This window comes from Palaemon carinicauda, chromosome 1 (genome assembly GCF_036898095.1).
Source record: "Palaemon carinicauda isolate YSFRI2023 chromosome 1, ASM3689809v2, whole genome shotgun sequence".
Classification (NCBI taxonomy): domain Eukaryota; kingdom Metazoa; phylum Arthropoda; class Malacostraca; order Decapoda; family Palaemonidae; genus Palaemon; species Palaemon carinicauda.
In genome coordinates, this window is record NC_090725.1 from 274,089,204 (window position 1) to 274,106,648 (window position 17,445).

The following is a 17,445-nucleotide window of genomic DNA, read 5'->3' on the forward strand; positions in this document are numbered from 1 at the left end:
CCGGGAAATAAATGTTAATGGATGTTGTGACATGATAAAACTAGAGGGGCACTCAGTAGAGCGCAAACCTCCACTGCGGCAGCTTATTTTTTTACTTTTTGCTCGACCTTGACCATGACGTTTGACCTTAAAATGGGGTGGATTTTCATACACTCATATATGAACAGAGTTTGAAGTCTCTGTGACAACAATATCCAAACTTATGCTTGATCACGTAAATTGGATATTTTGCTTGACCTTCCAAAATTCTATCATTTCCAGCTTTTTACATAATAGTTAATCCCTGGAAGTTTCATTACTCTACAATTAAAATTTAGGCTAGAAAGCTGTTCACAAACAAACGCTCACACAAATTATAAACACAAACGGGCAAAAACATAACCTCCTTCCAACTTCGTTGGTGGAGGTAATAATTTATTTTTATCATGAATCAAAGTTGGAGGCGTAATATATGTTTAGTAATTTGTTCTAAAAATTTATTGTAGCTTTTTCATAAAATATTGTTATATTTACAGTAGTGTTTTTAAATATTAAACTTAGCCGGTGAATATATAATAGCTGCAACTCTGCGGCTCGACAGACAACATACTCAAAAAACTCGCGAGCGATCGCTATGCAGGTTGCGGGTGTGCCCACCATCGCCAACTGTCGGCCAGATACCACTCTTGAATGTAAACAAAACCTTCAATTCTTCTCTGTCGACGTTGACGACAAGACGTACTTATACTCGCTGTAGAACCTGGAGTTTTCCCATCATATTTGGTGAAGTACTTTATTTTGGTTTGAGCTTTCGCAGTACAGGTGTTTTTCCTCAACATAAACTCTTGAACTCTTTATTGAATCGGATTATTTGTTGATGACTTGGATTGCTTTTGGAATTTTCTTTGACTAATTCAAAATGGCTGACCCTTCTCAAGTACCTAGGTTTCGAAAGTGTAATGCTAGGGACTGTAATAGGCGTCTTCCAAAGGCTTCTCTCGACCCTCATACTGTTTGTTCCAATTGTCGGGGTAAAACCTGTCAATTGGGAGATCGGTGTGAGGAATGCGTGGGCCTTTCGGAATTCGATTTTATCGAATATGATAAGTATACACGCAGACTAGAGAGAGATAGGGTAAGGAGAAGTTCTTCTAGGTCCGTAGATTTTTCCTCTCCACGTGCCCCTGAACCTAATCCTTCCCCTGTAGTGGTTGTTCCTAACCCCCCTTCTAGCACTCAGGAACCGTCGATGCAAGACATGTTACGTGCTATCCATGCCTTGGGGGAGAGGGTTGAAGCGTTAGCAAGTGACCGTAATCAACTCATGGCTGACGTGAAGGAACTTAAGTGCCACAGTGCCACGGCGGAAAGTGGGAAAGTGATTAGTGCGCAAAGTGTTGTGAACAGTGTTGCGACCGAGGGTTCGTCTGTTCGTGCCTGTCGTTCACCTAGTCCGGGACCTCTTGCAAGCTCCCAAGCCCAGGGGAAAAGCAATGTCGTACGACTTATGGGTTCGAGAGGCCTTGATCAGCGAACAGACGTTCCCTCTATGGTATCAGGCGTATCTCGTCAAGATCGCCCCTACCATAAGACGAGAGAGCCCATTTTTACCTCGTCTTCCGAAGGCGTTTCACGCAAGAAACCATGGAGCAAGGTTTCTAGGCCTTTGAAACGCAAGTCGGTCCCTTCAGGACAGGTCCAACGTCCCGGATGTAGTCATTGGGACAGTTCGGACCCGTTGCTGTCATCGGATGACTGCTCGCTGCCTAAGCAAGGCAAAGTTGTGCCGTCTCAGACGCTAACCCCGGCTGTTACCGCACCCGTTACCGTAGACCCTAAATGGGTTATACTGCAGGACATGCAGTCTAAGCTTGCGTCCCTTATGGAAGATTACAACGCAGAGAAGGTTTCCGTTGAACCTAGCCGTTTATCTCATGGAGATCCTGGCCGTCAGCCACCCAAGCGTTCTGTTGTGCGTCCTGTTGACGTTGGTGTTGCCAGTTCACGTCAACCAGTTGGGGTTGTACCACACCCGATGCGGTCTCGTGTGGACTTTCAACCGAATGTGGACGTTAAGCAACTCACTGATGCGCCTGGTGACGTTCAGGACGTTCGCCAACCATCAGAGTTGACTTGTTTTGACGCGGTGCGTCAACCTCCGCAACCTAGAGTTGTTTTGACTGCACAACCCAGGCGGTCTAAGCAGTCTCGGGTGGACGCTGTGCGTCCTCACGCACCTGTTGTTGTTGTTGACAGTTCCCAGACTGTTCAGCAGTTTCAGGACGCTGCGTCCTGCTCCGTCACTTATGCACCAGTGCGGGTGGACGCTGCGTGTCAAGCATTGCCTACCCCTTTGCTTGTTTCTCATCAGTTATCAGATGAGGAACTTTCGGATGAGGACGTGGCTGACCCTCAGCCTGAGGATCATCCTTCAGATATTGATGAGCCTAGAGCAGTTCCGCCATCTATGGACTTTAAGAAAGTCATGCTCATCTTTAAAGAGTTGTTCCCTGAACACTTTGTCTCTGTGGCTCCTCGTTCGCCGCCGTCTGAGTTTGTTTTAGGCGTTCCTGCTGCCATACCAGCCTTTACAAAACTCGTTCTCTCTCGCTCATCCAAGAGAACTTTACGGCTGTTAGGCGATTGGTTAGAAACCAAGAGGAGTTTAGGGAAGACTTCCTTTGCCTTCCCCCCAACTAAACTCTCGTCTAGATCGAGCGTCTGGTATGCCACGGGAGAAGTTCTCGGCTTGGGAGTTCCTGCCTCTGCCCAGGGCGACTTCTCAAGTCTTGTAGACTCTCCCCGCCGCCTTGCCATGAGACGCTCGAAGATTAGTTGGTCATCCTCAGACCTGGACCATCTACTTAAGGGCATCTTTAAGGCTTTTGAAGTTTTTAACTTCCTTGACTGGTGTTTGGGAGCCCTGAGTAGGAAAATCTCATCAGCCGATAGAGATGTTTCCTTACTCATTATGTCCTGCATGGATAAGGCCATCCGCGATGGATCCAACGAGCTCTCCGCCTCGTTTACGTCAGGAGTCCTAAAGAAACGAGAGTCTCTGTGCTCTTTTCTGTCAGCAGGAGTGACGCCCTGTCAACGATCTGAGCTACTCTTTGCCCCTTTATCTAAGTTCTTGTTTCCTGAACTTTTAGTTAAAGAAATATCGTTGTCCCTTGTGCAGAAGGACACCCATGACTTGGTTGCGTCCTCGGCTCGCAAAGGGACCCCTTCGTCTGCCTTGTCTGCTAGACCTAGGATAGACACTCCAGCGTCCAGGTTTATTCCGCCCTTTCGTGGCAGAGCCCCCAGCAGGGGAAGTACTCGTGCCGAAGGGAAGAGAGGAAAGAGGAAAGGAGCCAAGTCCTCGCGAGGCAGAGTCTGACTGCCCGCAGCTTCAGACAGCAGTAGGTGCCAGACTCAAGAACTTCTGGCAAGCCTGGGAGAAGAGAGGCGCAGATCAACAGTCTGTGAGGTTGCTCAGAGAGGGGTACAAAATCCCATTTGTACGCAAACCTCCTCTAGCGACGTCCCCCATCGATCTCTCTCCCAGGCACCGAGAGGAAGCAAAGAGACAAGCCCTGAAACTAGAAGTATCTCTTTTGCTAGAGAAGGGAGCGGTGGTCAAAGTCTCGGACCTTCAATCACCGGGGTTTTACAACCGTCTCTTCCTAGTACCGAAGAAGACAGGAGGTTGGAGACCGGTGCTAGACGTCAGTGCTCTGAATGTCTTTGTCACAAAGACAAAATTCACCATGGAGACCACGAAGTCAGTTTTAGCAGCGGTCAGAAAGGGAGACTGGATGGTCTCTCTCGACCTAAGAGACGCTTACTTCCACATCCCCATTCACTCAGATTCCCAACCTTTTCTGAGATTTGTGTTCGACAATGTGGTGTACCAGTTTCGGGCCCTGTGCTTGGGCCTAAGTCCTGCTCCTCTCGTGTTTACGAGGCTTATGAGGAATGTGGCAAAATTCCTTCATTTATCGGGTATCCGAGCCTCCCTTTATTTGGACGACTGGCTTCTCAGAGCCTCGTCCAGTCATCGCTGTCTGAAGGATCTCAATTGGACTTTAGATCTGACCAAGGAATTGGGACTTCTGGTCAACTTGGAAAAGTCCCAGCTGATCCCATCCCAAACTATTGTGTATTTAGGGATGGAGATTCGCAGTCCAGTTTTTCGGGCTTTTCCGTCGGCCCCCAGAATAGATCAAGCCCTGCTCGTAATCCAAAAGATGTTGAAGAGAGAACGTTGCTCAGTCAGGAATTGGATGAGTCTGATAGGAACTCTATCATCCCTGGAGCAGTTTGTCTCGCTAGGAAGGCTACACCTCCGACCTCTACAATTCCATCTAGCTTTTCACTGGAAAAAGGACAAGACGCTAGAGGCGGTCTCGATCCCGATTTCCGAATCAGTAAAGACTTGCCTGAATTGGTGGAAAGACAATATCAGTCTACGAGAGGGACTTCCCCTAGCAGTTCAGAAACCAAACCACGTTCTCTTCTCAGACGCATCGGATTTGGGTTGGGGTGCGACACTGGACGGTCGGGAATGCTCAGGTCTGTGGACCTCAAGTCAGAGGAGCATGCATATCAACGGCAAGGAGCTTTTGGCAGTTCACCTGGCCTTGATAAGCTTCGAGAGTCTCCTTCTAGACAAAGTGGTGGAGGTCAACTCGGACAACACCACGGCCTTGGCGTACATTTCCAAACAAGGAGGTACCCACTCTCTGACACTGTACGAGATCGCAAGGGACCTGCTCATCTGGTCAAGAGATCGAGGCATCTCCCTAGTGACGAGGTTTATCCAGGGCGACTTGAACGTTCTAGCAGATTGTCTCAGTCGGAAAGGTCAGGTAATTCCAACCGAATGGACCCTCCACAAGGATGTGTGCAAGAGGCTTTGGGCGACTTGGGGTCAACCCACCATAGACCTCTTTGCAACCTCGATGACCAGGAGGCTTCCAATCTATTGCTCTCCAGTCCCAGACCCAGCAGCAATACATATAGATGCCTTTCTCCTAGACTGGTCTCACCTAGACCTATACGCATTCCCACCATTCAAGATTGTCAACAAGGTACTGCAGAAGTTCGCCTCTCACGAAGGGACAAGGTTGACGTTAGTTGCTCCCCTCTGGCCCGCGAGAGAATGGTTCACCGAGGTACTTCGATGGCTGGTAGACTTTCCAAGAAGTCTTCCTCTAAGAGTAGACCTATTACGTCAGCCACACGTAAAGAAGGTACACCAAAGCCTCCACGCTCTTCGTCTGACTGCCTTCAGACTATCGAAAGACTCTCGAGAGCTAGAGGCTTTTCGAAGGAGGCAGCCAGTGCGATTGCAAGAGCGAGGAGAGCTTCTACCATTAGAGTTTACCTATCGAAGTGGGAAATCTTCCGAGACTGGTGCAAGTCAGTATCTGTATCCTCGTCCAGTACCTCTGTAGCCCAAATCGCGGACTTTCTCTTATACCTGAGAAGAGTTCGCTCCCTTTCAGCTCCCACGATCAAGGGCTACAGGAGCATGTTGGCTTCAGTCTTCCGGCATAGAGGCTTAGATCTTTTCAACAATAAAGATCTACAAGATCTCCTTAAGTCTTTTGAGACCTCTAAGGAACGTCGTTTGGCTACACCTGGATGGAATTTAGACGTGGTCCTAAGATTCCTCATGTCAGACAGGTTCGAGCCTTTACATTCAGCCTCCCTGAAGGATCTCACTCTTAAGACTCTTTTCCTGGTGTGCTTGGCCTCAGCTAAAAGAGTCAGTGAGCTTCATGCCTTCAGCAAGAACATCGGTTTTTCGACAGAAAAAGCCTCTTGTTCTCTTCAACTTGGTTTCCTAGCCAAGAAGGAACTGCCTTCTCGTCCTTGGCCTAAATCTTTTGATATTCCTAGCTTATCAAAGATCGTAGGCAACGAGTTAGAGAGAGTATTATGCCCCGTTAGAGCTCTTAAGTTCTATTTAGCTCGTACTAAGCCTTTAAGAGGTAAATCTGAAGCGTTATGGTGTTCGGTTAAGAAACCATCCTTACCTATGTCAAAGAATGCTTTGTCATATTTTATCAGATTGTTAATATGAGAAGCTCATTCACACTTGAGTGAGGAAGACCGATCTTTGCTTAAGGTTAAGACGCACGAAATTAGAGCTATAGCAACTTCCGTGGCCTTTAAGCAAAATAGATCTCTGCAAAGTATCATGGACGCGACCTTTTGGAGAAGCAAGTCAGTGTTCGCGTCATTTTACTTGAAAGATGTCCAGACTCTTTACGAGGACTGCTACACACTGGGTCCATTCGTAGCAGCGAGTGCAGTAGTGGGTGAGGGCTCAACCACTACACTTCCCTAATTCCATATCCTTTTAATCTGTCTCTTGAAATGTTTTTAATATTGTTTTTTGGGTTGTACGGAAGGCTAAGAAGCCTTTCGCATCCTGGTTGATTTGGCGGGTGGTCAAAGTCATTTCTTGAGAGCGCCCAGATTAGGGGTTTGATGAGGTCCTGTTGTATGGGTTGCAGCCCTTGATACTTCAGCTCCTGGGAGTCTGTCAGCATCCTAAGAGGATCGCTGGGCTCTGTGAGGAAGACAGACTTACAAGGCAGAGTAATCGTCTAAGTCGACTTCCTTACCAGGTACCTATTTATTTTGGTTTTGTTATATTGATAACTGTCAAAATGAAAAAAACTCTTAGCTTATACGCTGTAAACATATTAACTCTGGTCTCTACCCACCTCCTTGGGTGTGAATCAGCTATTATATATTCACCGGCTAAGTTTAATATTTAAAAATGATATTTTAATTATAAAATAAATTTTTGAATATACTTACCCGGTGAATATATAAATTAAATGACCCTCCCTTCCTCCCCAATAGAGACGCAGCGGGACGAGAAGAATTGAAGGTTTTGTTTACATTCAAGAGTGGTATCTGGCCGACAGTTGGCGCTGGTGGGCACACCCGCAACCTGCATAGCGATCGCTCGCGAGTTTTTTGAGTATGTTGTCTGTCGAGCCGCAGAGTTGCAGCTATTATATATTCACCGGGTAAGTATATTCAAAAATTTATTTTATAATTAAAATATCATATTTATGATGTCAGTTCTTTTGAACAAATATCCAAAATAAATTAGAATGTTAAGGCTTGGTCAAAGTGGGGAGCAGTGTCCTCTTACCTCAACCTAATGATTTTGTTTCACTTTTCACTCGCTTCCTCTAGCCTCTTTTCATTGACTTGTCGGTTTTTTTTTTTTACTCGGTTCTTCTATACTGTATTTTCTTTTTCAGGATTAGAAGATGTTGAATAATTCTACGCTAGTGAGAGAGGCTCACGAGGCCTTCGTCACCGGACACAATGGCTCGGCACCTCACGATATCATACTCGCTGTTTACCCAGCAATTCCTGCTTCCATTACTGCTGCAGTAGCCGGACAGAGATTTCCAGGACTGTAAGTGATAGTTTACCTTTGTAGCAGCAGATGCTACCATCTATGCGCCTCTCGTGGTACACCGTAAATAGTACTTAAAAGTCATAGAAGCTTCATGCTGTTTGATTTTTATCCATTCCCTTTCTTATCCTTGTGTCTTGTATAAACTTGATCTGAGAAACATGGCATCTTGGAGAAGTCAACCTCAGATATATAATGAAGAATAAAGAGCTTTAAGCTGAATAACAGTAAGTCTTTAATTCATGATCAAGTGACTTGCTGTTCATGGTCCTTGGAGATGTCTTTATTTGAACTGTTGCAACAAAATCAGGGGATATTTGTCATCGCATTTTATTTTACTCATTATCTTCAATATTTTACTCTTTAGCCCATGTCCAATCCCTGCATCGATTGGCTAATATATACTTGCCAGATTAATTATACCTGATTATTTCCATTATTTTGAATGTATTTTCAGTTTTGGAATGAAAGAAGTAAAGATGTTTGAGAAGTTTAGATAGATGATATCTATATTGCATGCACAGTATTGCATTTTTTGCTGGCATACTGCAGGTATTTTCAGATATTTTAGATTAGAACTAGTTACATACATGGTTGATGTAGGTTTGAATACTTAGGTAGAGGTGGTGAAGTGGAAAAAAATATGGTTTATGTATAGTATCTAGTTAATTGGTTCTAAGAGACCCAAGACTTACTGTACTTGGAACTAGATAATTACATTAATAAGCTTCCTTGTGAAGTACAGTACTGTACTGTATAATACTGTACAGAACTTATTCATTATCTTACGATGTAGAAACCAAGGTAATGTAAGAAAATATGACATTACAGGGATTTTACTTTTTTATTCTATACTTAAGGATAAGTGACATGAATTATGAACTGGTGTACAGTATTTTGAACCAACATAAAGTTGGTCATCACTGTATTGACATTTCATTTTCTTAAATTTTGTTATCACTACCTTCCATCTTTACACTTTAGTCTATTAATTAGCAGAAAGGAGCTTTTAAGAAAAGTATATTGTAAACATTTAGAACATTTAGAATAATGGAACTTGAAGTATGAATCTACATTTGCCCTAAATTATCACATTTTCCAGGGTTAGCTTTTCATTGCTGTAATGGCAATTGAATTAAAAACCTGATCACACGTAGGCATACTTCCTTGTGTATATATACGGTGGTAGGTTGCTACCATAAATAGTAGCTTCATCTATTGCAGACAAAAAACTGGAATAAAATGTTATCCTTTGAATTTGTTTTTCATTTTAGATTTGGGCTCTTTTTGGAGTGCATTCTTCTGGTGGTTCCTCTTACTCTAAGCTTCACTCACCTCTCCAATTACACACTCGAGCTTAGTGCCCTTATGCTAGGAACTGCGGGCATCGCGGTCTTCTTCATTCGGCCAACTGCGTCATCATGCACTGTTGACAGTAATCCGAGGGTATGTGTACATGTATTACAGTAAGTGCTCTCAAGTAAACAAATATATTCCAAGAGGGGATTCTTATGCTGGAAGGTTCTAGAGTCTACCATAATAACCTAGGCATCCAGCTCCGTACCCGCAAATGTCAGGGTGCCAGAGAATTCTAAATCAATCAATCAATCCACACACCCAATGTCCCTCTAATCTCCATTATTTTCAGGCTGCTGATCTTGGCAACATGAACTTGTCTCAATATTTCCTTCAGTTATTTGAACATAATAAAATGCTTTTAAAAAGAAGTTAATAGTTATATATTTAATCTTGCACTTTATACCATTGCTAATGTTTTGCACATTCTGGTTCTTATATTTGAGAGCTCCTAAAGTTAAAAGATTTTATATAGGAAACTTAATGTTTGTTCATTAATGACCTATTTTCAATATTAAACTTACCCGATAATCATGTAGCTGTCAACTCCGTTGCCCGACAGAATTCTATGGAGGGATACGCCAGCTATCACAATACTAGAAGGGGGTGTATTTACCAGCGCCACCTGTGGCCAGGTACTCAAGTACTTCTTGTTGACACCTCCTCAATTATTCCTCTGTCGTGCTTCCGGCAAGACGTTCTGGGATACGCTTATGTTCTTGGAGTATTTTCACGACTTTGGTGAAGTATTTCTCTTTGATTCGGCTGTCGCTTTACTGGAAAACTTCTATATTAGCTTAGTTAGCTTTTGGAATTAATTTGATTAATTTTGGTGACGAGAGAGTATGAACTCTCGTTCACCTTTCAATGGCCGACCCTTCCCTTAGACGGAAGTGTTGGTGTCTAAGAGAGTATAGACTCTCTTTCTTAATTTTGCTTAACAAAGTTATAGATTTATTTTATATCTCTCCGCCTCTTATAGGCCTCTTCGATTAACTTCCTTTTATTATAAACTCATTAAAATTAATTTTTATATTTGTTTATATTCGACCTTCCTAATAGTAGGCGGTCTTTTACCGAAGTTAATAAACTTTGAGCCCGTCATTTCGGTTTTACCTGTTAACATATTATGCTATTTCCGCCACAGAGTTTGAAAGATTTTCTTTGACAGTCTCGTACTGTTTTCAAAGCTGAACTAACGTTTTGTTTTGTCTCTGCAGTTGTTGACGTTCAGAACGTTCAACTTGCACTCTATCGTTACGATAGAGAAAGAATGTTCACGGTTTCACGTTGCAGTAAGAGTAACCGTGTCTAGCGTTTTGTTCATTCTTTCTTAACTTAATGGTTTTGATCCTAATAAAGGAACTTTTCAGTTTTTTCCTTTAACAATAATATGTTTTTTACGATATATATGATTGGGTTCTTCTCTCAGGTTCTAAGTCAAGAGAGAGAGAGAGAGAGAGATAGAGACGGAGGGAGAAAGAGGATAAACGTTTCATTCAAGCCTGCCAGGCGTACGAGTAACGTCATTATCGATTTTTGCTCTTCTCCCTAGTCTCTTTAGGGGAAGAAACTAAACGTTTCTAGAGTGATCTAGTGTTTAGTCTCTTTCCAACCACTGATTTATCTTTCATTAGATTTTTCTGTTACATTGTAATTCTGTTTTCGCAATTACTAACTTTGAGAAAGGATAGAATTGCGTATTTCAGGTACAAACCACTTAAGTTTCGAGTTCAGTGAAATAAGTGCAAACAGAAATCAAAGTGATAAGTGATTAGTGCGTGAGGGTACTTTTGTGCGCGCCAGTCGTCCTCCCAGTCCGGGACCTCTTGCAAGCTCCCAAGCCCAGGGGAGAAGCAATGTCGAAGGGCATAAGGGTTCAGCAGGCCTTGATCGGCGCACAGAAGTATTCTCGGTGGTTGTGGGCGTGTCTTACCGAGACCGTCACTCCCACCCGCAGACGATTGAGCCCTTATTTTGCTCGTCTGCAGAAGAGATTAGGGGAGAAAATAAAGGCAGAGTAACGCTGGTCTCAGGTCTCAAGACTTCTTAAACGTTAAGTCCAGACCTATGCCAGACGTACGAAGTTAAAGTTCACAACCCGAATGCAGTCGTTGGGTTAGCTCTGACTCTCCTAAGTCATCAGTTAATTACACTCCGACTTAGAGGAGTAAGGTTCTGCCACAACAGATCTCTGCTGTTAAGGCTTTACCTCAGCAGAACTTAGTGTCTGCCGACCCCAAGTTAACTCTACTGCAGTCCATACAGTCACAACTTTCGGTCTTGATGCATGAGTGTCGGGCTGAGAGTGTTGCACCGCCTGCACTCCCTCCACCTGTTCTCGCTGCACCTGTGCTCGCCCAGCCTGCACCTGCTCCGCCTGGTCGCAGCACCATCTGCCAGGCGTACGATGTTGTGAACTCTACTACAGTCCATGCAAGCACAGTTTTCGGACTTGATGAGTGAGTGTCGGGCTGAGAGTGTTGCTCCACCGCCTCCGCCTACACTCCCTCCTCCTACACTCGCTCCGCCTGATCACAGTACCATCTGCCAGGCGTATGATGTTGTGGACTCTACTACAGTCCATGCAAGCACAGCTTTCGGACTTGATGCGTGAGTGTCGTGCTGAGAGTGTTGCACCTCCTGCACCTGTGGTGCACCAACCTCCTGCACCCGTTCAGCCTGTGCTGCACCCGCCTGCACCGGTGGTGCACCAACCTCCTGCACCCGTTCAGCCTGTGCTGCACCCGCCTGCACCGGTGGTGCACCAACCTCCTGCACCCGTTCAGCCTATGCTGCACCCGCCTGCACCGGTGGTGCACCAACCTCCTGCACCCGTTCAGCCTGTGCTGCACCCGCCTGCACTCGCTGCACCCAGTCGCAGCTCCTTCTGCCAGGCGTACGATGTTGAACCACTTTCGGAGTTTGCTGTTCACAGTGTTGTTCAGCCTCAGCCTTCTTTAAGGCAACCCTTGCTTTGGGATCAGGAGAGTTACACTCTTCCTCCTCCTCCCCTTGCTGCTCCTCCAGTGGTGCAACTCTCGGTTGGGGTACAACAACCTCTCCCCTCCGTGAGTCTGTCTGCTCAACCAGCGCTGCACCGAGTTCAACCCTCATCTAGGCAAGCTCATCTACACCATGCACTTGCGCCTCAGGAGCCTCAGCTTGCTAGAACTTTACCTTGTTCTGCGCAGCCTCAACCTTCTCATGCTCCACTCATCTCTCAGGAACAGGAACGGACTACTCCGCCTCCGTCCTCCGCTCAGCTGGTACAATCCTTGGGTGCAACTCTTGCTAGGAGTCAACCTCCTTCACCCTTGCACCTGCCTTCTGCTCCGTCTGTTGTTCAGCCTATGCAGTCTGAACCTCAGGTTTTCCCTCAAGTTGAGGAAACCTCTGTTGTTGTTCCAGCTCGTTCTGACTCTGCTGTTCAGCATACCATGGTTTTAACCCCATGCAAGCATGCATTAAGCACTCTAGCACTGGTCATGGAATTGCTGAGAAATGTTAAACGCCATGCACACGCTCTGCTTTCCTTTCAGCAGGCTCTGCTTACAGCAGGCTCTACTTCCTACATGCTCAGCATTCAGCATGCTCTGCATTCAGCATGCTCTGCATACAACATGCTCTGCATACAGCATGCTCTGCATTCAGCATGCTCTGCATACAGCATACTCTGCATACATCATGCTCTGCATACCTTACCGCATGCTTCTCAACACATCTTGGGTTGTTGCCAACTCACTAGACTGTCAAGCAGTTTCATAACGTTGCCTTCTAGTCTGCTGCTTTGCACCAGTGAACCCTCGCTCAGAGAACTTAGCTTTTCTAGGATAAGGTCCCTTCTGATATTCCCTTGAGGACTCTGTCATTTGGAGGGAGCCTTTAGCTGCATAACCTCTTATGGACTTTTATTTAAGCATAACATGCTTACAGGGAAGGTAATGGTTACACTTCAGCCGCTAATCCCGTCTGTTACCACACCTGCTCCCATAGACCTTGAGCTGTGTTGCATGACATGCAGTCCAAGCTTAGTCCTTGTTAGAGGATTTTTTGTTTATGGAGTCAATGTGTCACGGGGAAGACGTTCAACAACCAACAGAAGGGACTTGTTGTGACGCAGTGGGCAACCTCAGCAACCCGTTAAGGAGTTGTCTGTACGACCCAGACAGTCTAGACAGAATCGGGTTGTCACTGTACTTCCTCGCTTGCCCATGATTGACAGTTTACAGACTGTTCAGCAGTATCATGATCTTGTGTCCGGCTCCGTCAGACGACTGGCTTTTAAGAGCTCCCTCAAGTCGTCGCTGTCTGGAGATTTTCAAATGGACTATGGATCTGACCAAGGAACTGGGCCTCCTGGTCAATTTTGAGGAGTCTCAGCTCGTTCCATCCCAGACCATTGTCTCCTTGGGTATGGATCTTCAGAGTCGAGCTTTTCGGACTTGTCCGTCGGCCCCAAGGATCTTCCAAGCCCTAGAATGCATCCAGAGCATGCTGAGAAGGAACCGATGCTTAGTCAGGCAGTGGATGAGTCTAACAGGGACACTTTCATCGCTGGCCCTGTTCATCGAGTTAGGGAGACTCCACCTCCGCCCCCTTCAGTATCATCTAGCTGCTCACTGGATAAAGGACATGACGCTAGAGACGGGCTCAGTTCCTGTTTCCGAAGAGATGAGGTCTACTCTAACGTGGTGGAAGAACAGCATTCTTCTCAAGGAAGGTCTACCATTGGCTGTTCAGTCCTCCGACCACCGTCTCTTCTCGGACGCATCGGACACGGGCTGGGGTGCGACACTGGACGGACAGGAATGCTCGGGAACATGGAATCAGGAGCAAAGGACACTTCACATCTATTGCAAGGAGTTGTTGGCAGTTCATTTGGCCTTGATAAACTTCAAGTCCCTCCAGCTTAACAAGGTGGTGGAGGTGAACTCCGACTACACCACAGCCTTGGCTTACATCTCCAAGCAGGGAGGGACTCATTCGAGGAAGTTGTTCGAGATCGCAAGGGACCTCCTCATTTGGTCAAAAGATCGAAAGCTCACGCTGGTAACGAGGCTCATTCAGGGCGATATGAATGTCATGGCAGATCGCCTCAGCCGGAAGGGTCAGGTCTTCCCCACAGAGTGGACCCTTCACAAGAATGTTTGCAGCAGACTTTGGGCCCTGTGGGATCAGCCAACCATAGATCTATTCGCTACCTCGATGACCAAGAGGCTCCTCTTGTATTGTTCTCCGATTCCAGACCCAGCAGCAGTTCGCGTGGATGCCTTTCTGCTGGATTGGTCCCATCTCAACCTGTATGCATTCCCGCCGTTCAAGATTGTCAACAGGGTACTTCAGAAGTTCGCCTCTCACAAAGGGACACGGCTGACGTTGGTTGCTCCCCTCTGGCCCGCGAGAGAATGTTTCACTGAGGTACTGCAATGGCTGGTCGACGTTCCCAGGACTCTTCCTCCTAGAGTGGACCTTCTGCGTCAACCTCACGTAAAGAAGGTACTCCCAACCTCCACGCTCTTCGTCTGACTGCCTTCAGACTATCGAAAGACTCTCAAGAGCTACAGGCTTTTCGAAGGAGGCAGCCAGAGCGATTGCCAGAGCAAGGACGACATCCACTCTCAGAGTCTATCAGTCTTTATGGGAAGTCTTCCGAAGCTGGTGCAAGGCCAATGCAGTTTTCCTCAACCAGTACCAATGTAACCCAGATTGCTGACTTCCTGTTACATCTAAGGAACGTAAGCTCCCTATCAGCTCCTACGATCAAGGGTTACAGAAGTTTGTTGGCAGCGGTTTTCCGCCACAGAGGCTTGGATCTTTCCTCCAACAAAGATCTACAGGACCTCCTTAGGTCTTTTGAGACCTCAAAGGAACGTCGGTTGTCCACTCCAGGCTGGAATCTAGACGTGGTCCTAAGGTTCCTAATGTCATCAGGATTTGAACCGCTCCAATCAGCCTCTTTTAAGGACCTCACATTAAAAAACTCTTTTCCTCGTGTGCTTAGCAACAGGTAAAAGAGTAAGTGAGATCCACGCCTTCAGCAGGAACATAGGTTTCACATCTGAAACGGCTACATGTTCCTTTCAGCTCGGTTTTTTGGCTAAAAACGAGCTTCCTTCCCGTCCTTGGCCTAAGTCGTTCGAGATCCCAAGCCTGTCCAACATGGTGGGGAACGAACTGGAGAGAGTACTTTGCCCAGTTAGAGCTCTTAAGTACTATCTAAAGGTCAAAACCATTACGAGGACAATCAGAAGCCTTATGGTGTGCTATCAAGAAGCCTTCTCTACCTATGTCTAAGAACTCAGTTTCTTACTACATCAGGCTTCTGATTAGAGAAGCAAATTCTCATCTGAAGGAAGAAGACCTTGCTTTGCTGAAGGTAAGGACACATGAAGTGAGAGCTGTGGCTACTTCAGTGGCCTTCAAACAGAACCGTTCTCTGCAGAGTGTTATGGATGCAACCTATTGGAGAAACAAGTCAGTGTTCGCATCATTCTATCTCAAAGATGTCCAGTCTCTTTACGAGTACTGCTACACCCTGGGTCTATTCGTAGCAACGAATGCAGTAGTAGGCGAGGGCTCAGCCACTACATTCCCATAATCCCATAACTTTTTAACCTTTCTCTTGAATACTTTTTATGGGTTGTACGGTCGGCTAAGAAGCCTTCCACATCCTTGTTGATTTGGCGGGTGGTCAATTCTTTCTTGAGAAGCGCCAAGGTTAAAGGTTTTGATGAGGTCCTTTAGTATGGGTTGCAGCCCTGTATACTTTAGCACCTTTGAGTTGATTCAGCCTCCCAAGAGGAACGCTGCGCTCAGTAAGGAAGACGATCTTATTAAAGGCAGAGTAACGGTTCAAGTCGACTTCCTTACCAGGTACTTATTATTTCATTGTTATTGTGGATAACTGATTATATGAAATATGGGATACTTAGCTATCCTTTAATCTTGTACACTGGTTTTCACCCACCCCCCTGGGTGTGAATCAGCTACATGATTATCGGGTAAGTTTAATATTGAAAAATGTTATTTTTATTAATAAAATAAATTTTTGAATATACTTACCCGATAATCATGATTTAATCGACCCTCCCTTCCTCCCCATAGAGAACCAGTGGACTGAGGAATAATTGAGGAGGTGTCAACAAGAAGTACTTGAGTACCTGGCCACAGGTGGCGCTGGTAAATACACCCCCTTCTAGTATTGTGATAGCTGGCGTATCCCTCCATAGAATTCTGTCGGGCAACGGAGTTGACAGCTACATGATTATCGGGTAAGTATATTCAAAAATTTATTTTATTAATAAAAATAACATTTTACCTTATATAGTATTCAGAACTCCCCTTATCCTTGTGGAGTCAGTTCTGAATGTCTTTCAATATTCTGTTACTGATACCTTTCAAAAGACCTGTAATATTTACTAATCTTGATTAGCTAATGATATCTATGGTTTGATGCCTATAGTTTTTCACAACGACAGTAAATGTAACATAATGAGGGGCTGATTCATTATGCGATGACAGCCTGGGACAGATCTTCAGACCTTTTAGTTTCATGTGATGGTGAAACTGTATTTTGGCTATATAAAGCTGGTATTGTATTTATCCTTTGCTGTTTGGGTATCGTCCAAAGAATTTGTAGATATAATCTTTACAAAAGGCATTAAATCATAATAAATATTGTGTTGTTATTTATCAAAATGCATCTATTACTGCATGGCAAGAAGGGTTTGCCCATTTTAACAGAGTTACTGTTACTCATAGCAAGAATACTTCTTCAGAACTGTAAAAAGTCTGGAGGATAACCTTTCGTATGTTCTTAGAAAACTTTAATGTATCTGTGTGTATACTGTAGTTAAATAAGAATGACAAATTTAGAATAATTTGTATTTTTCCTAACTATACAAACCTGGAGCTCTTTACATTGGAGTATTATTTCAGTTATAACTGAAACTAGCTATTGAAGCTTTCGTGAAGTGTAACTACCCTCCGCTAGTTAGCAAAGGGAGTTAGCAGGCTTGCTCTCACCTAAACTAGTAAACAACCGTCACTTTTTATTTTAGCTGGGCACAGTAAAGACATAGTCTTGCTTTCCCATCAAAACCTTTTAACTGGATTATGACTAAATGCAAGTGGCCTAAAAGTTGAAAAATTCCTTTTTATTTTCAGATGCCGACCCCGGATCTCCCTTAGGTATAGACTGTCGCTTCCCTTAGCAAAGCAACGCTGGTCACTATCGCAGAAAGCTTTTTCCATTGCTGCTTACGGTAACTCCTACCTTCCTTGGGGCTCTAGGGTCTCCCCGCTAAGGAATGGTTTTGTAAGGGTGTTACAGTTTATTACAACACAATTTGCCTTTCCTCACCTTCATTCCTGCAGTTCTGGCATAGGAACGAGAGCAGTGGCAGACTGGTTCACTGCGGGGTCTCGAGTTGGGGTATCCCTATGGGTTGAACCCAGAAACTAGCTTCGGCTACTTTTCATAGGCAGCGCTCAATGCCAACCATCAATTTTAGCTCAGCTCGTTGACGGCAAGCAGAGAGTGGTGCCCGGAGGTCCGCATCCAGGTGTTGGACAACTTCCCCTTCCTAGGGAGAGTTAATCTTCACCGGAGGTTGGGCAACTTTCCCTTCCAAGGGAGAGTTACCCTCCAACAGCCACTCTGCAGCAATCTT

General features: G+C 45.2%; 1 protein-coding gene across 2 annotated transcripts in view; it reads left to right on the plus strand.

Moving 5' to 3' along the window:
* LOC137656519 (uncharacterized) overlaps window positions 1-17,445 on the plus strand; it is a 95,962-nt gene that overhangs the window by 51,499 nt on the left and 27,018 nt on the right. For both annotated transcript variants that reach the window (XM_068390694.1, XM_068390702.1), the window contains 2 exons: window positions 7,254-7,414; window positions 8,689-8,860. In XM_068390694.1, the coding sequence (XP_068246795.1) occupies window positions 7,263-7,414; window positions 8,689-8,860 (324 nt within the window). In that variant the 5' untranslated portion in view covers window positions 7,254-7,262. The remainder of the gene's footprint in view (window positions 1-7,253; window positions 7,415-8,688; window positions 8,861-17,445) is intronic.